This window comes from Salmo salar, chromosome ssa14, assembly GCF_905237065.1.
Source record: "Salmo salar chromosome ssa14, Ssal_v3.1, whole genome shotgun sequence".
NCBI lineage: Eukaryota > Metazoa > Chordata > Actinopteri > Salmoniformes > Salmonidae > Salmo > Salmo salar.
Window position 1 is genome coordinate 59,534,652 of NC_059455.1, and position 24,983 is coordinate 59,559,634.

Genomic DNA, 24,983 nt, shown 5'->3' on the forward strand with positions numbered 1-24,983 from the left:
CTCGTTGAGCTGAACACTACTACAGTATAAATGGTAATAACAGAGCAATGTTTTTTTATACAGCTGAAATGTTTTTGATTGTATGATCTACTAATAGAATATTTTTTTTCAATTTGTAACATTGCGTGATGATTTCTGAGGTGGCACCACAGAAGGTGGTGAGGGGAAATAGTTTTGCTGGGGCCCAGAGTTTTTCCTGATCTGATAGGCTAACTTCACCAGGTAAAACTCTGAACCCTAGTGGTATGGTAGGTCATAGTAATACGTCAACCATTTTTAAATAACAGTTTTATATGGGCTATGGTGGGCCCAGATTCTTTCTAATCAGGTCAAATGGTTAAAAAAAATCCTGGGAAAAGTTCTGGCCCTTGGGAGGATGAAAACAAAGTCCTGTCAAACAAATCATGAGACGAAACAATCAAAAAAGCAGTACTTTGTCCCTCTTTTTAACACGTGTCAATATTTTCTATTAAACCTAACCTGCTGTGCTGATCTCTGCAACATGGATAGATGGAAATCGCCACACAATGCTACAAGAAACAAACACAGAGTGTACAAAACATTAACACCTTAATATCGAGTTGTGCGCCCTCATGTGCGCCCTCATTCGTCATACATTTGGATAAAACTGATAAATAATGCCATTTTACCACCATCTTTATATCTCTAAACATAATACTATAGGAGAAACTGCGTAAAGCACTAACTGCAAGCTCAAGTCATGTTAAATAAACCAAAAATCTAGACAAAGCACACTAATTGGACCGAGTGTTCTCTCTACTACACCGGCTCTGACGCTCGTCAGATGTGGCAGGGCTTGCAAACTATTACGGATTACAAAAGGAAATCCAGCTGCGAGCTGTCCAGTGACGTGAGCCTAGCAGATCAGCTAAATACCTCCTATACTCGCGTCAAAGAAAGCAACACTGAACCATGCATGAGAGCACCAGCTGTTCCGGACGACTGTGTGATCACGCTCGCTATAGCCAATGTGAGAAAGACCTTTAAAACAGGTTAACATTCACAAGGCAGCAGAGCCAGATGGATTACCAGGACATGTACTCAGAGCATGCACTGACCAGCTGGCAAGTGTCTTCACTGACATTTTTAACCTCTCCCCGACCCAGTCGGTAATACATACGTTTCAAGCAGACCATCATAGTCCCTGTGCCCAAGAACGCCAATGTAACCTGTAAATTACTATTGCCCCTGTAGCACTCACAAATACTTTGAAAAGACTGGCCATGGCTCACATCAACACCATTATCCCAGACACCCTGGACCCACTCCAATTCACATACCGCCCCAATAGATCCACAGATGATGCAATCTCTACAGCACTCCATACTGCCCTTTCCAACTGGACAAAAGGAACACATATGTAAGAATGATGTTCATGGACTACAGCTCAGCACTAAACTAAGGACACAGGGATTAAACATCTCCCTCTGCAACTGGATGCTGAACTTCCTGACAGGCCACCAGCAGTATACTAAACTGCATTCCACAGCTGGCTTGCCTCTGAAGCTAAGCAGGATTGGTCTTGTTCAGTCCCTGGATGGGAGACCAGATGCTGCTGGAAATGGTGTTGGAGGGCCAGTAGAAGCTCTGGTCTAAATATATATATATATATACCAATACCAATATACCAATTCCCCAGTGCAATGTGTAGGATGCCGTCTTTCAGATGGGACATTAAACAGTGTCCTGACTCTGTGGTCACTAAAGATCCCATGGCACTTATCCCGGAGTCCTGGCTAAAGTCCCAATTTGACCCTCATAACTATTCCCAAGGTCGTTGCTGTAAATGAGAATGTGTTCAGTCAACTGACCAGGTTAAATAAAATAAAACTGGTGAGGGTGGGCAACAACACATCTGACCCTCAACACGGGGACCCCTCAGGTGTGCGTGCTTATGGGTTGGTTAACCTGTTCAAAACAACTTGGAAGTCAAATCATGACGTCAGTGATCCTAAGGTTGGAAAGTCGGAGCTCTACAAAGAGAACCGAGTTGGAATTCTGAGTTGGATGACCGTTCAAATAGATTTTTCCCCAGTCGGAGCTAGTTTTTTGTCCAAAGTTCCCAGTTGTTTTCAACACGGCATAAGTCCCCTCCTGTACTCCTTGTTCACCCATGACTCAACATGGCTGTAGTGGAGCGGGTCAAGAGCTTAAAGTTCCTCGGTGTCCACATCACTAAGGACCTATCATGGTCCAAACTAGAGGTCGACCGATTAAATCGGAATGGCCGATTAATTAGGGCCGATTACCTAACCATAAACATCAATGCCTTTCTTAAAATCAATACACAGAAGTATATATTTTTAAACCTGCATATTTAGCTAAAAGAAATCCAGGTTAGCAGGCAATATTAACCAGGTGAAATTGTGTCAGTTCTCTTTAGTTCGTTGCACGCAGAATCAGGGTATACAGAATCTGGCTCGTTGCGAACTAATTTGCCAGAATTTTACGGAACTATGAAATAACATTGTAGGTTGTGCGATGTAACAGGAATATTTAGACTTATGGATGCCACCCGTTAGATAAAATACGGAACGGTTCCGTATGTCACTGAAAGAATAATGTTTTCGAGATGATAGGTCATTAATATGGTCAAATCCGGAAACTAAGGTTTATTATATTATAGTTAAGTCTATGATTTGATATTTGATAGAGCAGTCTGACTGAGCGGTGGTAGGCAGCAGCAGGCTCGTAATAGTCAAAGATATATGGTTTAGAGAGAAATAGTCGACGCGTCATAATTCCTGTAATAACTTGCGGCTGAACTTGCAAGGGGTTCCTTCGTTATTTTACCGTTCATGTCTTCCATAGAGAATGTCTTGATCTACTTCAAATAAGGTCTGTGTTTTGTGCTTAAACCGCCTCGGCGTTTTGATACCCGTGTAAATCTCACTAGGTAACGTTTGTCAACATATTTTCATGAATCCACTCTACAAAAAAAATGTGCTTCGCTTATATTGATCAGAGTTATATCCTATGGATATGTACACAGTTATAAAATTGGCAAGGTGGTGTAAGCCTAAACCAAACACAGACCTTATTTTAAGTTAATCTAAAAATATTCTATGGAATAAATGAAGGAACCGCTTTTCAGATTTTGCTAGAAGGTGTCATGGGAATTGTGACTCGCACTTTGGTAGTCAATTCTTACATGCCCATTATTAAAAAAGGATTTCCTGCATATAGAAATTACAGTTTTTGTTTTCAGCATTCATCACAGGTAACTTAAACTCTATTTTTATTATTCAAACAGTTGAGAGTATTTGTCTCCTAAGCAGACTCTTCAGTATCGTTGCCACTTCAGAGCTGTGTGTGTGTGTGTGTGTGTGTGTGTGTATATATATATACTGCTCAAAAAATAAAGGGAACGCTTAAACAACACATCCTAGATCTGAATGAAAGAAATAATCTTATTAAATACTTATTTCTTTACATAGTTGAATGTGCTGACAACAAAATCACACAAAAATAATCAATGGAAATCCAACTTATCAATCCATGGAGGTCTGGATTTGGAGTCACACTCAACTGGAGTCACACTACAGGCTGATCCAACTTTGATGTAATGTCCTTAAAACAAGTCAAAATGAGGCTCAGTAGTGTGTGTGGCCTCCACGTGCCTGTATGAACTCCCTACAACGCCTGGGCATGCTCCTGATGAGGTGGCGGATGGTCTCCTGAGGGATCTCCTCCCAGACCTGGACTAAAGCATCCGCCAACTCCTGGACAGTCTGTGGTGCAACGTGGCGTTGGTGGATGGAGCGAGACATGATGTCCCAGATGTGCTCAATTGGATTCAGGTCTGGGGAACGGGCGGGCCAGTCCATAGGATCAATGCCTTCCTCTTGCAGGAACTGCTGACACACTCCAGCCACATGAGATCTAGCATTGTCTTCCATTAGGAGGAACCCAGGGCCAACTGCACCAGCATATGGTCTCACAAGGGGTCTGAGGATCTCATCTCGGTACCTAATGGCAGTCAGGCTACCTCTGGCGAGCACATGGAGGGCTGTGCGGCCCCCCAAAGAAATGCCACCCCACACCATGACTGACCCACCGCCAAACCGGTCATGCTGGAGGATGTTGCAGGCAGCAGAACGTTCTCCATGGCGTCTCCAGACTCTGTCACGTCTGTCACGTGCTCAGTGTGAACCTGCTTTCATCTGTGAAGAGCACAGGGCGCCAGTGGCGAATTTGCCAATCTTGGTGTACTCTGGCAAATGCCAAACGTCCTGCACGGTGTTGGGCTGTAAGCACAACCCCCACCTGTGGACGTCGGGCCCTCATACCACCCTCATGGAGTCTGTTTCTGACCGTTTGAGCAGACACATGCACATTTGTGGCCTGCTGGAGGTCATTTTGCAGGGCTCTGGCAGTGCTTCTCCTGCTCCTCCTTGCACAAAGGCGGAGGTAGCGGACCTGCTGCTGGGTTGTTGCCCTCCTACGGCCTCCTCCACGTCTCCTGATGTACTGGCCTGTCTCCTGGTAGCGCTTCCATGCTCTGGACACTACGCTGACAGACACAGCAAACCTTCTTGCCACAGCTCGCATTGATGTGCCATCCTGGATGAGCTGCACTACCTGAGCCACTTGTGTGGGTTGTAGACTCCGTCTCATGCTACCACTAGAGTGAAAGCACCGCCAGCATTCAAAAGTGACCAAAACATCAGCCAGGAAGCATAGGAACTGAGAAGTGGTCTGTGGTCCCCACCTGCAGAACCACTCCTTTATTGGGGGTGTCTTGCTAATTGCCTATAATTTCCACCTGTTGTCTATTCCATTTGCACAACAGCATGTGAAATGTATTGTCAATCAGTGTTGCTTCCTAAGTGGACAGTTTGATTTCACAGAAGTGTGATTGACTTGGAGTTACATTGTGTTGTTTAAGTGTTCCCTTTATTTTTTTGAGCAGTATATATATATATATATATATATATATATATACACACACACACACACACCATATAAAAAAAAAATCATAATAATAAAATCGGCTGATTAATCGGTATGGGCTTTTTTGGTCCTCCAATAATCGGTATTGGCGTTGAAAAATCATAATCGGTCGACCTCTAGTCCAAACACACCAAGACAGTCGTGAAGAGGGCAAGACAACACCTCTTCCCCCTCAGGAGGCTGAAAATGTTTTGCATGGGCCCTCAGATCCTCAAAAAGTTCTGCAGCTGCACCATTGAGAGCATCTTGAATAGCTGCATCAGTTTGGTATGGCAACTGCTTGGCATCTGACCGCAAAGCACTACAGATGGTAGTGCGTATGACCCAGTACATCACTGGGGCTGAGCTTCCTGCCACCCAGGACCTCTATACCAGGTGGTGTCAGAGGAAGGCCCTAACAATTGTCAAAAGACTCCAGCCACCCTAGTCATAGACTGTTCGCTCTGCCGCCACACGGCAAGCATTACCGGAGCGCCATGTTTGGGACCAAAAGGCTCCTGAACAGCTTCTACCCCCAAGCCATAAGACCGCTGAACAGCTCATCAAATTGTAATGGTTTTGACTTGAGGTTATGGTTGGTTAGGGGTGGCAAGTATGTCATGCCTACCAGAGAAAAGTTGATTTCTCCTTTTGTTTCTGAGTTGGTCTCCTTTATCAGTCAAGTCTACACCAATGCAAAAGGACTTATGTAAAAGTCACCTCTGTAAAATATGCTTTGCATAAACGCTTAAACATTGAAAGAAATAACTTCAAAAACAACTGTTCTTTTGCGTTGGTTGTATTATGAAAATAAATGACCACACAAATAATAAAATGTCGCAACACAGTCTCAAAATAATAACAACTTAGGTTCACTTGTAATTGTCCCGTACCTCGGGCAAAAAAAATAATTGTCCGGACAGGTAAATGATTGAGTGAAATCCAGGTGACCTCAGTCATGCAATTGTCCTAAATAAACAGTGCGTAAAACAAGTAGCATACCAAACCCAGCACCATAAACACTCCAAGACACAATACAAATTATTAGGATTCACAATAGGCCTACTGTAACAACTTGGTGTAAAACATACACAACACGGTGGAAACCACAAGGAAAACTAATTAAATTCTGTATGGTGAAAGTTGTCAGTCGGGTCCATCAGTTGGACTCCAGCTGAGAAAAAAACAGCACCCAGACCAGGCTTTGATCAATGGAACTCTGCATCCTGCACAGCGCACCGTTCCAATTGGTACGTTTGCAGAGATATGATTCATCGCACACACGGGAGACTTAAATAGAACCTCCTTATATAACCCAAATCCTCCATATTACGCTCAGATCATAACCAGCCCAGCCATAGCATAGTTACTGAATGGTGTACGAGTGTTCAGAAGAACAGAAACCTTATTATGAAGTGTGTCCTGTGAGAAGACACCAATTTTAGAGGAAAAGAGATCCTCCTCTCTGCAACACGTGTGATACATCATGAAGACCTGAATGTGACCAGGACATTGGTTTTACAAAGTATAGTAATATTATAGTGACTACAGCCAGGTAACCTTGCTGCCAATGTAGTTAAACATGACAGAATAAGTGTCTGAAATGTCCTTGTGACCATTTCCCCCACATATTTCAAATAAAAAAAATGTGAAGCACTGAGTTAAATGTGAAAGTGCAGCATCATATGCAAAAAAACATTTGTTCATCTGGGTTGTTTTTAAATGATTTCTCCTCAGGTCTGTGCCGTCCCATTGGAAACCAGCCTCGAGTTTTGCTAAACTAGTTCAAAGAAGAAAACTTTTTGAGTTGTGGTAAAACAGTAACCCTGAAAAAGGTTGGTTTACCACACATTACAAAGCAGATACTTAAGTCCAAGTTCTACAGACTCAATAGCTTAGCTTCCAGCCCACAGTATGCATTTGATAACTGCAACTTTATTGGATGGCACCCCGCATGCCACAATCATCCATCTTTTCAATTGAAGTTGCAAGTAATGAGGCCCATGTGATGTGGGAGGTAATTCAGTGTCTCTCTCTGTGTGTGTGTAACAGCCCAGTTTCTCAGAAAGCTTTCGTCTGATCATTGGGGTCTAAGAGACTGGGGAGCCATAATGGAGAAGTAACCCATTAATCCTAATGCACATGCAGCCTCTCTCTCAAGGTGACAGTGTTTTGCACAATTTGAGGACCTAGTTAAGGGATGGGCAACTTTGTTGGGGGTGGGGGCCACAAAACAAATCTGAACTTATGAGGGACCGCAGGTCTGCGTACCCACACACAAATTGATCAGAAATACAGTGTAGACATTGTTAATGTTGTAAATGACTATTGTAGCTGTAAACGGCAGATTTTGTATGGAATATCTACATAGGCATACAAAGGCCCATTATCAGCAACCATCACTCCTGTGTTCCAATGGCACATTGTGTTAGCAATCCAAGTTTATCGTTTTAAAAAGTCTAATTGATCATTAGAAAACCCTTTTTCAATTATATAAGCACAGCTGAAAACTGTTGTTCTTATTAAAGAATGAATAGTCATTTACAACATTAACAATGTCTACACTGTATTTCTGATCAATTTTATGTTATTTTTAATGGACAATTATTTTTGCTTTTCCTTCAAAATAAGGACATTTCTAAGTGACCCCAAACATTTCAACGGTAGTACAATATATATATATATATATAAAATAATTGTACATTTTGTGCAATTCAACACTTTTTGCCATGGCGTGTAGAGAAAATGTTGCCGTTTTAAAGCAAGCGTGCTGCAATTCTACACACTTTGCAATGGAGTGGAGAGGAAAATTTGCTGTTTTACAGCAAATGTCCTGCAAATATACACATTTTCCCATAAGGTGGAGAGAAATGTTTGCAGTTTGACTAACAAAATCAATGAGGGCCCACCGGTCGGTAATTCGACCATGATAAAAAGTTTAGCTGGCCACTAAACTAACTTAGCAATCTAAAAAATGTTAGCTGACATGGGCTAATTGACTGACATAAGAGAAAAACTGCTACTGCATAACCAAATTTCAAAATTGCACCTCACGTATTCTACCTCACATTAGTAAGTTGAAACCCTGACAGAGTTCCCAAGGGCTGCTAGTTTCACTGAAATATGTGCATACGTGTGAGACAAACACATGAAAACTAAGTATTCAGTACAATACACCTACAAAAATTCTATAGCAAATCGACATTAACATGATCACCGACACACAGCACTAACTTGGCAAAGACCCACTCTCAGTGAAGCACACAGCATAGCCAAGTACAATGTTACAATGTTTATGCTCTTTCACAAATAGAAACAAGGATGTGATTGACAGACCTAGTATTACAGCAACACAGTCTCCCAATGACAGACTGCCTCTTGTGTATTCTATGCCATTTTTTAACCGAGGCATGGTAGGCTTGCTGGTGGAAAACATGTCAAAAGGACATTTTCTTGCAACGGCATACTTTGGAAGTTCTATTTTCGGCTTGCTCAATTTTCTGCCCAAAACATCACACAAACTAGATCCAACCATCTTTAAAACTGCAATTTAAGGCCATGAGATCTGTGGTGAAGGGAAAATACATTGCTGGCTTTTCAAGCCTATAGCCAGTGTTACATGTACTGTTACAGTATGTTTTACTCGGTCCATTATGACACATCAAATAATGTCAAGAATAAGAGGGCTATACTAGCAGAAAAGAGTTGAAGTGGCACTCACCGCAACACATCAGGAAAAGCTTTCAACTTCGTTGCTCTCATTATTTACAAGTAGCAGCCAGGTAGGCACACCACTGCTATGATTCAGGTAGGTTCAATAGGCTAGCATTATTTTCCTTTGACTGAAGAAAACAAAATGATACAGATAATTTGAGTTTTGGAATGGGATTTCATATGATCTTCAGCTGCTGCTCACTGTAGCTTACCCGTCTTATTTTCATGTGCACATTTCCATGTGCCCTCAGACATGGCAACAACCCAGATCAATGAACCAAAACAAATTTAAACTTGAAAGCCAAGACACCCAGCGTCCAGCACTCTTTAAATTCAATATGGGACAGTTACCACGAACTCCAAATAACCAATTTGCCTCCAATACACCTAAAAACTCATTTAGAAATAAAGAAGTATTTTGTTCTTGTGGAAGAATCATCTTGAAACCCAACTCCTCATGGAGTTATACACTGCTTGATGTGTAGTACAAGCTAACCGTTTGAAAGCGGTAGAGAATGTGTGCGTATATGCATCTCACTCAGGTTGTGGTGAGAAAGGTCACATACCCTTCAAACACCTTTGGTTTTGAATCAATAACCACTATGAATCAATAACCACTCACCTCACTCTAAAACACACCACATGTGCCAGCCCAAGTACCCGGCAGTCCTCATACACTACACTGTTCCAGTGTATGAGCCCAGGACTGGGAGTCTGGTACACACGCGTCACTGTATAGGGGCAGCTCAGCCAGGCTGGTGCATTTGGAGGTGGGCTGGGGACAGGAGGCCTGGAAGAGCAGCCATCCTAGCTGGGTGTCTGGGGATGTCCCCCCAAATTACACCCTTTTCCCTATGTAATGCACTACTTATGACTAGGGAATAAGATGCCAGCCGCTATGTCAAATCACCTGCTGCTCTGTTCTCCTCTACCAGCTTCCCACTCTCTCTGACCTCTTGCCAACCATACAGTACAGCATATATGTGTTCTAGCACACTGCTGTCCCTCAGCTCATCTCTGCAGCCCTATAGATACAGTGGGCCACACTGCACAGTGATATTTCACCATGAATAATACCAGGATCCCGTTTACAACTGTTGGGAGTGTAAAGTCCCACAGAAAAAAAAATAATAATACTAGTTTGTCATACTGGCAATTTTTTATTGTGAATTTGATGTATGAAACAGAATCCCTTTTGGTTTTCTTTTTGTCTAGAAGTGTGGCCAATTAGGCACTATGACCATAAACCTTTCCTCTGTCATGATAACTTCTTTGTCCAGAAACAGACGCCTCACAAGTTCTCAACTGGCAGCTTCATTAAATAGTACCCGCAAAACACCAGTCTCAACGTCAACAGTGAAGAGGTGACTCCAGGATGCTGGCCTTCAAGGCAGAGTTCCTCTGTCCAGTGTGTGTTATTTTGCCCATCTTAATCGTTTCTTTTTATTGGCCAGTCTGAGATATAGCTTTTTCTTGGAAACTCTGCCTAGAAGGCCAGAATCGCCTCTTCACTGTTGACGTTGAGACTGGTGTTTTGCGGGTACTATTTAATGAAGCTGCCAGTTGAGGACTTGCAAGGCTTCTGTTTCTCAAACTAGACACTAATGTACTTGTCCTGTTGCTCAGTTGTGAACCAGGGTCTCCCACTCCTCTTTCTATTCTGGTTAGAGACAGTTTCTTGGCAATTTCTCTCATGGAATAGCCTTCATTTCTCAGAACAAGAATAAACTGACGAGTTTCAGATGAAAGTTCTTTGTTTCTGGACATTTGAGCCTGTAAATCGAACCCACAAATGCTGATGCTCCAGATACTGAACTAGTCTAAAGATGGCCAGTTTTATTGCTTGTAGTAACCATTAAAAAAAAAAGTCTTAAACAAAGCAAAATATATACTGCTAAAAAAAATAAAGGGAACACTTAAACAACACATCCTAGATCTGAATGAAAGAAATAATCTTATTACATACTTTTTTCTTTACATAGTTGAATGTGCTGACAACAAAAATCACACAAAAATAATCAATGGAAACCCAATTTATCAACCCATGGAGGTCTGGATTTGGAGTCACACTCAAAATTAAAGTGGAAAACCACACTACAGGCTGATCCAACTTTGATGTAATGTCCTTAAAACAAGTCAAAATGAGGCTCAGTAGTGTGTGTGGCCTCCACGTGCCTGTATGACCTCCCTACAACGCCTGGGCATGCTCCTGATGAGGTGGCGGATGGTCTCCTGAGGGATCTCCTCCCAGACCTGGACTAAAGCATCCGCCAACTCCTGGACAGTTTGTGGTGCAACGTGGCGTTGGTGGATGGAGCGTGACATGATGTCCCAGATGTGCTCAATTGGATTCAGGTCTGGGGAACAGGCGGGCCAGTCCATAGCATCAATGCCTTCCTCTTGCAGGAACTACTGACACTCCAGCCACATGAGGTCTAGCATTGTCTTGCATTAGGAGGAACCCAGGGCCAACCGCACCAGCATATGGTCTCACAAGGGGTCTGAGGATCTCATCTCGGTACCTAATGGCAGTCAGGCTACCTCTGGCGAGCACATGGAGGGCTGTGCGGCCCCCCCAAAGAAATGCCACCCCACACCATGACTGACCCACCGCCAAACCAGTCATGCTGGAGGATGTTGCAGGCAGCAGAACGTTCTCCACTGCGTGTCCAGAGTCTGTCACATGTGCTCAGTGTGAACCTGCTTTCATCTGTGAAGAGCACAGGGCGCCAGTGGCGAATTTGCCAATCTTGGTGTTCTCTGGCAAATGCCAAACGTCCTGCACGGTGTTGGGATGTAAGCACAACCCCCACCTGTGGACGTCGGGCCCTCATACCACCCTCATGGAGTCTGTTTCTAACCGTTTGAGCAGACACATGCACATTTGTGGCCTGCTGGAGGTCATTTTGCAGGGCTCTGGCAGTGCTTCTCCTGCTCCTCCTTGCACAAAGGCGGAGTTAGCGGACCTGCTGCTGGGTTGTTGCCCTCCTACGGCCTCCTCCACGTCTCCTGATGTACTGGCCTGTCTCCTGGTAGCGCCTCCATGCTCTGGACACTACGCTGACAGACACAGCAAACCTTCTTGCCACAGCTCGCATTGATGTGCCATCCTGGATGAGCTGCACTACCTGAGCCACTTGTGTGGGTTGTAGACTCCGTCTCATGCTACCACTAGAGTGAAAGCACCGCCAGCATTCAAAAGTGACCAAAACATCAGCCAGGAAGCATAGGAACTGAGAAGTGGTCTGTGGTCCCCACCTGCAGAACCACTCCTTTATTGGGGGTGTCTTGCTAATTGCCTATAATTTCCACCTGTTGTCTATTCCATTTGCACAACACCATGTGAAATGTATTGTCAATCAGTATTGCTTCCTAAGTGGACAGTTTGATTTCACAGAAGTGTGATTGACTTGGAGTTACATTGTGTTGTTTAAGTGTTCCCTTTATTTTTTTGAGCAGTGTATTTTATATTTGAGATTTTTCAAAGTAGCCACCCTTTGCCTTGATGACAGCTTTGCACACTCTTGGCATTCTCTCAACCAGCTTCATGAGGTAATCCCCTGGAATGCTTTTCCATGAGTCTTGAAGGAGTTCCCACATATGCGGGGCACATATGCTGAGCTTTTCCTTCACTCTGCAATCCAACTCATCCTAAACCATCTCAATTGGGTTTAGGTTGGGTGATTGTGGAGGCCAGGTCATCTGATGCAGCCCTCCATCACTCTCCTTCTTGGTCAAACAGTCCTTACACAGCCTGGAGGTGTATTTTGGGTCATTGTCCTGTTGAAAAACAAATGATAGTCCCACTAAGCCCAAACCAGATGGGATGGCGTATCACTGCAGAATTCTGCGATAGAATTCAAGTCACACTTAACCAGCATAGCTAAATAAAATCACTGGCAGTGTCACCAGCAAAGCACCACCACACCATCACACCTCCTCCTCTATGCTTCACGGCGGGAACCACAAGTGTGGAGATCATCCGTTCACTTACTCTGCGTCTCACAAAGGAATCAAAAATATCAAACTTGGTCTCATCAGACCAAAGGATAGATTTCCACCGGTCTAATGTCCATTGCATGTTTCTTGGCCCAAGCAAGTCTCTTCTTATTATTTGTGTCCTTTAGTAGTGGTTTCTTTGCAGCAATTTCACCACCAAGGCCTGATTCACGCAGTCTCCTCTGAACAATTGATGTTGAGATGTGTCTGTTACTTGAACTCTGTGAAGCATTTATTTGGGCTGCAATTTCTGAGGCTGGTAACTCCAATTAACTTCTCCTCTGCAGCAGAGGTAACTCTGGTTCTTCCTTTCCTGTGGCGGTCCTCATGAGAGTCAGTTTCATCATAGCGCTATATGGTTTTTGCGACTGCACTTGAAGAAAGTTCTTGAAATTTTCCGTATTGACTGACCTTCATGTCTGAAAGTAATGATGGACTGTTGATTCTCTTTGCTTATTTGAGCGGTTCTTGCAATAATATGGACTTGGTCTTTTACCAAATAGGGCTACCTTGTCACAACACAACTGATTGTCTCAAACGCATTAAGGAAAGAAATTCTAAAAATGTACTTTTAACAAGGCACACCTGTTAATTGAAATGCATTGAGGGTGACTACCTCATGAAGCTGGTTGAGAGAATGCCAAGAGTTTCTTGGTTACTACATGATTCCATGTGTTATTTCATAGTTTTGATGTCTTCACTATTATTCTACAATGTAGAAAATAATAAAAATAATGAAACCCTTGAATGAGTAGGTGTTCTAAAACTTTTGACCGGTAGTGTACATACATTTTTTGTGTGCCTGTTTCACATGTTATTTTGGAATTAATGTTTGTCACATCAGTTTGCAAACAATGTCAAATAAAATAAAAAATACATTGAGTTAATAAAGCCGCATACAAACATGGTCTCTTTTTTGCTTTCTTGAGTAAGGCAGCTCCAAAATGCAGGGGTTTCAGCCTAGCTCAGTGCTTTCTGTGGTGGTGGGACAGCCAGCGGAAAATACGGAGCGTAGAGGTTGGTAATGTTCTCAAGTTGCGCCGTGATTGGCTCAGTGTTCGGTCACTCATGGGGACACTACGTCACTGAAAAATGTAAGGGTAGAGCTTGAAAACTCAAGCACCATGGGTGCTGCCATAGAGTTACATTGGAAGTGCCTATCCAAGATGGCTCAAGGTCATTGGCCACCGATAAAATGATGTCAAATCACGTTATATCTACTGTAGCTTTGATTGGACTGATCATGTCAACATCATACTTTCAAAATCTTAAATAACAAGCTAGCAGTCATCATGAATCAAGTCGACAATCTATGGGCAAATCCTTTTCAATCCTTGTCAAATGAAGAGAAATTATAGATAAACAGGCCATGAACATTACACAACAAGTTGGAAATCGCAAATTCAACAATGAGTGGTTTGGAAGGAATCAGTGGCTAACAGCAAGCATTGCCATGCAATCACTAGCCTGCTATTCAGTGGAGTGGGTGTGTGGTCCAATACTGGGTTTAAGGGTGTCTTTTCCATACTTAAAAGGATAAACATTCAACATTGGCTATGCTGTGAATCCAGCATGACTTCTGCCGCGCTCAAAACAGCTGGAAACTCGGAACTGGGAAAACTGACTTCAGAGAGTTCAAGAAAAAAACTGGGAACTCGTTAAAAAAATAGCTCCGACTGGGAAGATGCATTTTGAGCGGTCATCCAAATCGAAATTGCAAGTTGGGAACCCGGGTCTCTTTCACTGACATCATCATGATTCGACCTTGTTTTTTTTCTAGTTCCCAGTTGTCTTAAAAGCACCATAAATCCAGAGACTGCCAGACTTTGATAAAGGTTTGATGACAAAATTTGCCCATGAAGGACCGTTGCACCACCTTCCTGTTCAAGTGAGCACAGCACAGCAAGGAGAGTCCAAAAATATCTGGTATGCAGCAGCATAAATTATGTAATATGCAAGTATACTGTAGATCAGAAAGTAATACTAAGTGTATGTTATGTAGTGAGCTGTTAGTAGCCTCAACCTCATAATTCCACCTACCATTCTGACTTGGTGGTGAACATTTAGCCTATTTTAGAGAAATGTAAACATCAAATATTGTAAGAGCTTTCATCGTCTGCTTAAATGCCCCCTTTATTTATCCTACGGTTCTGACTTGGTGTACAGGGAGAATACTGTAAGATAGCCAGGTCTAGGTGGTAAGGTGTTGGGACAGCTTTATGTAGGCCCTAACAGTTTGTGGGCACTGTTTGTCACCGTTATCGTGCAATGAATGTATTGTTTAGTGTTGTGTAGTGGCTTTGCTGGCATGCACCTAAAAAAATGTTGGGGGGGGGGGTTTGCCCCACCAAGATTTACCAACTAAAAATCGCCACTGGTTGTAGAGAAGGCCTGCCCCAGTATCTTTTGCGTTTGAGATGTTGACTATACACACACAGATACTGGGGCAGGGAAGGCCTACAAACGCTAAATCATGCATGAGCAACTTTATTGCTATCCAATATGGCAAAATTACAATGTTTCAATTTTCTGGTCTATGGCTGCAACCTTGTAGCCTTTGAAACAGTGACACGTTATCACTCCACACACGACTGACCTTTGCAGTGCAAGGTGGAGGAAAAACTAACAGCATGCACCAAGGAACATTACACTTTATGACACTACACCACTGGGCACAGACGTCAGTTCAACGTCTAGTTTTGATTTACATTCGAGTGAGTTGTCAACCAATGTGAATTCAACGTTTAACCAACAAACAAAAAAAACCTGTGTCATTGGATTTAGGTTAAAAGTTTGATGGAAACCATGACAAAATGCCCTTACATTGATTACTTTTTGCAAATGCAATCAGTTTTCCACGTCGATTCAATGTCACGTAGATTTATGGGGTTGAAAAGACGTGGAAACAACGTTGATTCAACCAGTTTTTGACCAGTGGGTAAGAACCTCATGATTTAAAGTGCTGCTTACCTGTTCTGCCATCCTTGAATTAAGTTTGTGTATTTGCTCAACACTCCTTCTAACTGACGCTTACATGCTTGCTGAAAATGCATACTGTTTCCCAATAAACCTCCCCGACTCACTCCTCCACCGGCCCCGCTCCCAAGTGAAGCCGAGCCGGGGCTGTGAGAACCAGCTCGTCCGATCTTTCTCGCCGAATTCCCCTTGTCCGACAGCAGTGAACCAGAGTTCGTTTTATTTGTTCCAGAATGCGGACTGCAGATCGTCTTCTCCATACTGACGACGGGACAGACGGAGTCGAGCACAGCAAGGAGATTTTTTTTTGTTGCTAGAACATTGTGGTAAACACAGAATGTATGTCTACTGGCCTAAATCAAAAGGTTAAATATGTAATATTCATGTTTCCCTGGTGATTTGAGCGTCCCTCTCTGCCCAAGAAACCAGGCATAATTTCCCGCATGAAGAGCACTGCTGTAGTTCCCTTGCTGCTGCGACGGAATCGCCGTGGCGCTCTAACGTTTAGTTGGGGAATCACAGTGCAGACACCCCCTTTCCTGACTCTCTCAGCCAACCCCCTCATATAACAGTCCAATCTTATTACACATCACAACCAAGAACACAGCTCACCATCATCATCCCCAAAATAGCTGAATAATATTATTTTCAAGTAATTCCAATCAGCTATACAACTAATTCACGTGGTAGTCATCCATATGATGCAGGCCTAAATAGGCTAATGAACATTTTATTTTAGGGGTAGCCTATCTCAATCACAGTAAATGAGGGGCATTCTCAGACATACTGTATCTGACAATAGGGTTCAAATTAAATAGTAATTTTCCATGAAGAAAAAAATTGTGTGACTTGCTTTAGCTCTTTGAAAATATTGTTGTGGTAATGTAAGAAGTTTAAAACGTTGCACTTAATTGAAGCGGTGAAATATAGTCAAAGTAAAAAAATATGAAAATATCTGTCTGGTCTGATTACTTTGACAGACTACTATATCAACCTTATTACTTTGGAGTGTGGAGCAGTTGGATCGCATATTTCAACACAAATAAGACTACAACACTTTTATACACTCTTCTACTAGAATACCGTAATATTTACTCATAAGGAATTAGAAAAGTTTTGGGCTATCATTCGGAGAGAAATATGATGGTGCCTCTAGTGGAAGAATTTTGAAAGTTTGTTTTACAGTACATTTACATTTAACATTTAAGTCATTTAGCAGACGCTCTTATCCAGAGCGACTTACAAATTAGTGCATTCACCTTATGATATCCAGCTACAGTAACCTCCCCTCAACCATACTTTGACAGTACATTCGGGAAAGTATTCAGACCCCTTCCCTTTTTCCACATTTTGTTACGTTACAGCCTTATTCTAAAATGGATTGAATAATTTCCCCCCCTCATCAATCTACACACAATGCCACGTAATGACAAAGCAAAAATAGTTTAGACATTTTTTCAAATGTATTAAAAATAAAAACAGAAATATCTTATTTACATAACTAAAAAGAAAACTTTGCTATGAGACTCGAAATTGAGCTCTGGTGCATCCTGCTTCCATTGATCATTCTTAAGATGTTTCTACAACTTGTCTGGAGTCCACCTGTGGTAAATTCAATTGATTGGACATGATTTGGAAAGGCACAAACCTGTCTAAATAAGGTCCCACAGTTGATAGTGCATGTCAGAGCAAAAACAAAACCAGGAGGTCGAAGGAATTGTCCATAGAGCTCCAAGACAGGATTGTGCGCAAGCACAGATCTGGGGAAGGATACCAAAAAAATGTGTGCAGCATTGAAGGTCACCAAGAATACAGTGGCCTCCATCATTCTTAAATGTAAAAAGTTTGGAAGCACCAAGACTCTTCCTAGAGCTGGCTGCTCGGCCAAACTGAGCAATCGGGGGAGAAGGGCCTTGGTCAGGGGCAGTAACCTGATGGTTACTCTGACAGAGCTCCAGAGTTCCTCTGTGGAAATGGGAGAACCTTCCAGAAGGACAACCATCTCTGCAGCACTCCACCAATTAGGCCTTTATGGTAGAGTGACCAGACGGAAGACACTCCTCAGTAAAAGGCGCATGACAGCCCGCTTGGAGTTTGCCAAAAGGTACCTAAAGACTCTCAGACCATAAGAAACTAGATTTTATGGTCTGATGAAACCAAGATTGATCTCTTTTTGGCCTGAATGCCAAGCATCATGTCTGGAGGAAACCGGGCACCATCCCTACGGTGAAGCATGGTGGTGGCAGCATCATGCTGTCGGGATGTTTTTCAGTGGCAGGGACTGGGAGACTTGGCAGGATCGAGGGAAAGATGAACGGAGCAAAGTACAGAGAGATCCTTGATGAAAACCTGTTTCAGAGCACCCGGGACCTTAGACTGGGGCGTAGGCTCACCTTTCAACAGGACAACGACCCTAAGCACACAGCCAAGACAATGCATGAGTGGCTTCGGAAAATGTTTCTGAATGTCCTTGAGTGGCCCAGCTAGAGCCCGGACTTGAACCTGATCGAACATATCTTGAAAGGATCTGCAGAGAAGAATGAAACTCCTCAAATACAGGTGTGCCAAGCTTGTAGCGTCATACCCAAGAAGACTCGAGGCTGTGATTGCTGCCAAAGGTGCTTCAACAAAGTACTAAGTAATGGGTCTGAATACTTAGGTGATATTTCTGTTTTTTATTTTTAATAAATTAGCAACAATTACTAAAAAAACTATTTTTTTGGTCATTTTGGGGTATTGTGTGTAGGTTGATGAGGGAAAAACAGCAATTTAATACATTTTAAAATAAGGCTGTAACCTAACAAAATGTGTAAAAATTTAAGGGGTCTGAATATTATCCGAAGACACTGTGTATATATGGCCTATATAAAGGAAGAGAAGCTTAGGCCTAACCCCAGAGATATAGATACACACACACACACACACACACACACGCACGCACGCCGGTGGCATGCTACAACACCGACATGCATTTCTTTATGTCAGACGGCTACTACGTCTGCTATACAGATATACACTACATGGCCAAAAGTATGTGGGCACCCCTTCAAATTAGTGGATTCGGCTATTTCAGCCACACCCATTGCTGACAGTTGTATAAAATCGAGCAAACAGTCATGCAATATCCATTGACAAACATTGGCAGTAGAATGGCCGGTACTGAAGAGCTCAGTGACTTTCAACGTGCACCATCATAGGATGCCACCTTTCTAACAAGTCAGTTTGTCAAATTTCTGCCCTGCTAGAGCTGCCCTGGGCTACTATCCGTGCTGTTATTGTGAAGTGGAAACGTCTAGGAGAAACAACGGCTCAGCCACGAAGTGATGGGCCACAGAAGCTCACAGAACGTGACCGCCGAGTGCTGAAGTGCGTAGCTCAAGCAGGGCAGTCAATTCAACAGTGGAAAGTTAGCTAAATTAGGTGTTTCAGTTACTAAAACAGCTGTATCTCTTGATCAGTAATAATATAATTCGGTCTTGATTCCAGATTTGAATAGCAGAGAAATAGAACAAGATGTCATACCCTCTAAGGCTTGACTTTTTTTTTTTTATTGATAACTTTTCTTTAACCCTTTCCAGCCGATCAATTTAAAAATCGGAAACATGTTTCTGATGGTTGCCACGTCAATAGCTCTGTGATACAATCACCAATGTTTTCATAACACCTCCTTTGATAGGTTACGATGTTTGCGTTAATGATATGTGATTGGTTTAGTGGTTAAGGGGCGGGAAGTAGACTCTTTCAAAAGGAAAAACTCAGCACGAAAATGGCTCATTTGAAGCTGCTGCCACAAGGAGGCGCCTTTCCCCCACTCAATCTGACAGGTTATGACCAGTTTTGACAGCGCCATCATTCAGACCATAGCCCATTTGTCCTTCACATTTAAACGCAAACGTCCTACGCCGATAACAAATACATGGTGATGCATATCTCAACACACAGACCTACATTTATTTCCAAAAACATGTCTATGATGAAGTTTGCCCAACTGTTGTCTGAGAAGCTCTTAAAGCATACAGTGCCTTCAGAAAGTATTCACACCCCTTGACCCATTTCACATTTTGTTGTGTTACAGCCTGCATTTAAAATAGATTAAATTGACACACACAATACCCCATAATGTCAAAGTGAAATGTCAGAATTATTTTTCAAATAAATTACAAATGAAAGCTGCAATGTCTTGAGTCAATAAATATTCAACCCCTTTATGGCAAGCCTAAATAAGTTCAGAAGTAAAAATGTGCTTAACAAGTCACATAAGTTGCATGGACTCACTCTGTGTGAAATAGTGTTTAACAAGATTTTTGAATGGTTACCTCATCTCTGTACTCCACACAGTAAGGTCCCTCAGATCTGTAAGCTCCCTCAGTCAAGCAGTGAATTTCAAACAGTCGTAGCTTGTTGACCAATAATGCATCATGTTATGGATATGCTTGTCATCAGTAAAGACAAGGGAGTTATTTAGGATAAAAAGACACGGAATAGAGCTAAGCATAGGCAAAATCCTAGAGGAAAACCTGGTTCAGACTGCTTCCAACAGACACTGGGAGACAAATGCACCTTTCAACATAAGGCCAAATATACACTTGAGTTGCTTACCAAGACGACATTGAATGTTCCTGAGTTGCCTAGTTACAGTTTTGACTTACATCGGCATGAAAATCAATGGCAAGACTTCAAAATGGCTGTCTAGCAATTATCAACAACCAACATGACAGGGCTTGAATAATATTTTAAAGAATTATGTGCAAATATTGTACAATCCAGGTGTGCAAAGCTCTTATAGATGTACTCTCCCACTTTATTTGGAATGGAAGGACCTCGAGTCAAATTGAATGTTTTACACTTACCTTATAAAGCTGGAGGTGTCAGACTACCTCATATGGAAATGTATTTCTGGGCCACACAACCTCGTTCACTTAAACAATAGACAGCAGGCTATCCTTATGCTTGGAGTAGTATTGAATACATAAATGTGATACCCTATGATTTCAAATATATTCACTACTTTGGGTCCAAGGCTGTAAGGGAAAAAAAATTACAATCAAATGATTTTCTATTCAATTTGTGCTTGGAAAAATGTACTTCAATTCATGAAATGGAAGAAACCGATAACACCAGGCACCCTTATGTGGAACAACCCCACATTACCTCCAGCATTTAATGACAATACCTAAGTCCTGGTTCTTAAGTGACATTGTGAATTTTGAACATTATGTACTATAAAGACTCTGTACTGTCATTCAATACATTCCAAGAAGAAATTGGGTTAAGTTCTTACAACTAAGAAATCTTATTCAATCACTTCAACAGAATCTGGATGAACCTAAAGCTTTTAAAAAGCACTGAATGAAGATGCAATGCCAAAGAAGTTGATAGCAAAGTTATATCAAGGGTTGATTTAATCTCTACCTGATAGCTCAGAACCTATAAGGAAAAAAGGGTAAACAGATCTCAAGGAAGAAATTGATGAGAACTATTGGTCAAATACTCTACCGTTCAATAGTTTAGGGTCACTGAGAAATGTCCTTGTTTTTGAAAGAAAAGCACATTTTTTGTCCATTAAAATAGCATAAAATTGATCAGAAATACAGTGTAGACATTGTTAATGTTGTAAATGACTATTGTAGCTGGAAACAGCTGATTTTTTATGGAATATCTACATAGGCGTACAGAGGCCCATTATCAGCAACCATCACTCCTGTGTTCCAATGGCATGTTGTGTTAGCTAATCCAAGTTTATCATTTTAAAAGGCTAATTGATCATTGGAAAACCCTTTTGCAATTATGTTAGCACAGCTGAAAACTGTTGTGCTAATTAAAGAAGCAATAAAACTGGCCTTCTTTAGACTAGTTGAGTATCTGGAGCATCAGCGGGTTCGATTACAGGTTCAAAATGGCCAGAAACAAAGAACGTTCTTCTGAAACTCAGTCTATTCTTGTTCTGAGAAATGAAGGCTATTCCATGCAAGAAATTGCCAAGAAACTGAAGATCTCGTACAGCGCTGTGTACTACTCCCTTCACAGAACAGCACAAACTGTCTCTAACCAGAATAGAAAGAGTGGGAGGCCCCGGTGCACAACTGAGCAAGAGGAAAAGTACATTAGTGTCTAGTTTGAGAAACAGATGCCTCACTAGTCCTCAACTGGCAGCTTCATTAAATAGTACCCTCAAAGCACCAGTCTCAACGTCATCAGTGAAGAGGAGACTCCAGGATGCTGGCCTTCAACCAGCCCACAGACTCCATCTAATCAAGTCCTGTCATCTTGATTTTGGAAGATTTAGGCATGAACACACCCCATGGTGTGGGGGGTGGGGGGGGGGGTAGTAGTATGATCTCATAGATCTCATAGATATTCAGAGCCCCATGGCCCTGGTCAAAAGTAGTGCACTATATAGAGAACAGGGTTCCATTTGGAACGTAGTTCTAGTCTCCCTGTGGAAGATGCAGTGGCATGCTGGCCTTCATACCTTTGATTTGACCATGGGTTCTTGACACAAGAGGACTGGGTACATGAATTGCTCAGTCTTCCTGTTCATCCCCTGCATTCATAAAACCCTTCATTCCCCTGCTAGCAGTCGTAATGTATATTCATGGTTCCACCCTTCACCCGTATAGGCATGCATACACAAATGCACACGCACATACACACACCTTGTCAGTATGCAGGGTCAGTAGCCCCCTCTAGTCCACTGAGTACTTACTGTGGAGTGTGGTGGGCTTTGTGAATAATGCATGTCTAGAGCAAACATCCACAATCTTTGGCAGGCCTCACATGACCAGATGTCATGTCTTTCAGTGAGCTGCATGACACAGAGATTAACAAAATGACACTTACCATCCATTTGCTACATAAAAATGAAAGTGATTATCACTACATAAAGATTAAATCACAATATTACGCTAACTGTTGTCTGGATTTCATGTTCTACTCCCCCAAAAATATGAGAGATTGAAACGTAGACTCAGTTAGTGAGTTTAATGATAATGAACGATACAAAACAAGAGACGAGTCTGACATGGAAACACAAACAATACTACCTGATTACTGACAAAACAGAGCGCGAGATAAATGGTAAGTAATGAAGGTAGTAATGAAGTCCTGGTGTGACTGATGATAGGGCGCAGGTGTGCGTAATGATGGTTGCCAGGTGTGAGTAAAGATGGGTTGCCAGGACCGTTGGTTAGTAGACCGGTGACGTCGAGCGTCGGAGCTGGATAGCGGGAGTAGACGTAAAAGAGAGAGAAAGAGAGAGATGAACCTGGAGAAGAGTCCCCTAAGCAAGCTGGTCCTGGGGCTCTGTTCAGAAACACAAACAGAGCCTCAGGACAGCAACACAATTAGACCCAACCAAATCATGAGAAAACAAAAAGAGAATTCCTTGACACATTGTAAAGAATTAACAAAAGAACTCAGAGCAAACTAGAATGCTACTTGGCCCTAAACAGAGTACACAGTGGTAGAATACCTGACCACTGTGACTGACCTAAACTTAAGGAAAGCTTTGACTATGTACAGACTCAGTGAACATAGCATTGCTATTGAAAAAGCCACCGTAGGCAGACCTGGCTCTCAAGAGAAGACAGGCTATGTGTACACTGCCCACAAAAGGAGGTGGAAACTGAGCTGCACTTCCTAAATTCCTGCCAAATGTATGACCATATTAGAGATAAATACTTCCCTCAGATTACACAGACCCACAAAGAACTCGAAAACAAATCCAATATTTGATAAACACACCTATCTATTTGTGAAATGGCACAGTGTGCAGTCAGCAGCAAGATGTGTGACCTGTTGCCACAAGAAAAGGGCAACCAGTGAAGAACAAGCACCATTGTAAATACAACCCATATTTATGTTTATTTATTTTCCCTTTTGTACTTGAACTATTTGCACATCGTTACAACACTGTAAATAGACATAATATGACATTTGAAATTACTCTATTCCATTTGGAATTTTTCAGTGTAATGTTTACTGTTCATTTTTATTGTTAATTTCACTTTAGTTTATTATCTATTTCACTTGCTTTGGCAATGTAAACACATGTTTCCGATGCCAATGAATTGAATAGAGAGAGAGAGAGATTTCTCAAGCAGCCAGACAAGGACAGGGATAGCATCAGACAAGGTGTCTGAAATGTGATCACATTTGACTGGGATTCTGTTAAATTTCAGCCACTTTCCTGGATATGTACGTAACTCTTAATGAGCCTTATGTTATCCTTGTTCCTTTTCTATTTGGCTGTTGTATACAGAACATACATTGATGCTTGTAAGAAATGACTATACAATGAAGAGTACTTACATGGCACTTCGGTTATCACTGCAGGTTTGCAAACCAACAGAGACCTTGAGGTTGTTTCAGTTGCTGCCGGTGTCAGGCACCATGTAACTCCTTTATGAGCACAGACCTTGCCAACGAACTTTGAGAACTGGCAGTCACTGAAATGGAACATTCAGACAGTAGATGCTACTCTAGAATGGCCCATATAGTCCATGGCTAAATTTCACATATTTGTCCACTTTGGGGTGGCAACGTCTATTAAGATTTTCATGAAGGTCCATGTCTGTGGGTTATATTTTGGTATGATAATCACTTGTCGGAGGTAGCTGGCTAAATGTGGTTATCCCTGGCATTAATGTTATGACCAATATGTGGTTAGTTGGGCCAACAGGAATGAGGGTATGACATTTTATTACCAGGGGACAATCTTTGAAAACTAAGGACATTTAATAAGGTATAAACAAATGAAGGTATAGGAATGGTAACACTATCTCCAAGGGCCCATCCTACATTTTAGTCATTTAGCAGACACTCTTATCCAGAGCGACTTACAGTAGTGAATGCATATATTTCATAAATGTTTTTCTCCGTACTGGTCCCCCGTGGGAATCGAACCCACAACCCTGGCCTTGCAAACACCATGCTCTACCAACTGAGCCACACGGGACCACCATCCTGGGAGGTCAAAGATTATACATGTAAGCTTTTTGGGGTATATCAAGACAGAATGGGAAGTATTGTGATGTACTCTATTATCACATGGTACTCTAGATCACGGTTTCCCAAAGTCGGTCCTGGCCCCCCCTGGGTGCACGTTTTGGTTTTTGCCATAGCATTACACAGCTGATTCAAATAACCAACTCATCAAGCTTTGATTATTTGAATCAGCTGTGTAGTGCTAGGGCAAAAACCAAAACGTGCACCCGGGGGGAGCACAGGACCAACTTTGGGAAATCCTGCCCTAGATAATAACTACACCAAATTTCACACAGATTTTCTTTAGCTATATAGAGTCCACATAGATTTAGTCTATAATCAGTCCCAGCAGCCTA

The 24,983-nt window shown here is 42.2% G+C and overlaps 1 protein-coding gene across 3 annotated transcripts in view; it reads right to left on the reverse strand.

Annotated features, from left to right (window-relative positions):
• LOC106570074 (oxysterol-binding protein-related protein 10) overlaps positions 1-16,158 on the reverse strand; it is a 103,508-nt gene extending 87,350 nt beyond the window's left edge. For 2 of the 3 annotated variants that reach the window (XM_014142034.2, XM_014142032.2), the window contains exon 1: positions 15,637-16,157. In XM_014142034.2, coding sequence (XP_013997509.2) covers positions 15,637-15,902 — 266 coding nt within the window. In that variant the 5' untranslated portion in view covers positions 15,903-16,157. Of the gene's footprint in view, positions 1-15,636 lie in introns of all 3 variants that reach the window. The other variant, XM_014142035.2, reaches the window with a different exon arrangement.
• Between the last annotated feature and the right edge of the window lie 8,825 nt (positions 16,159-24,983).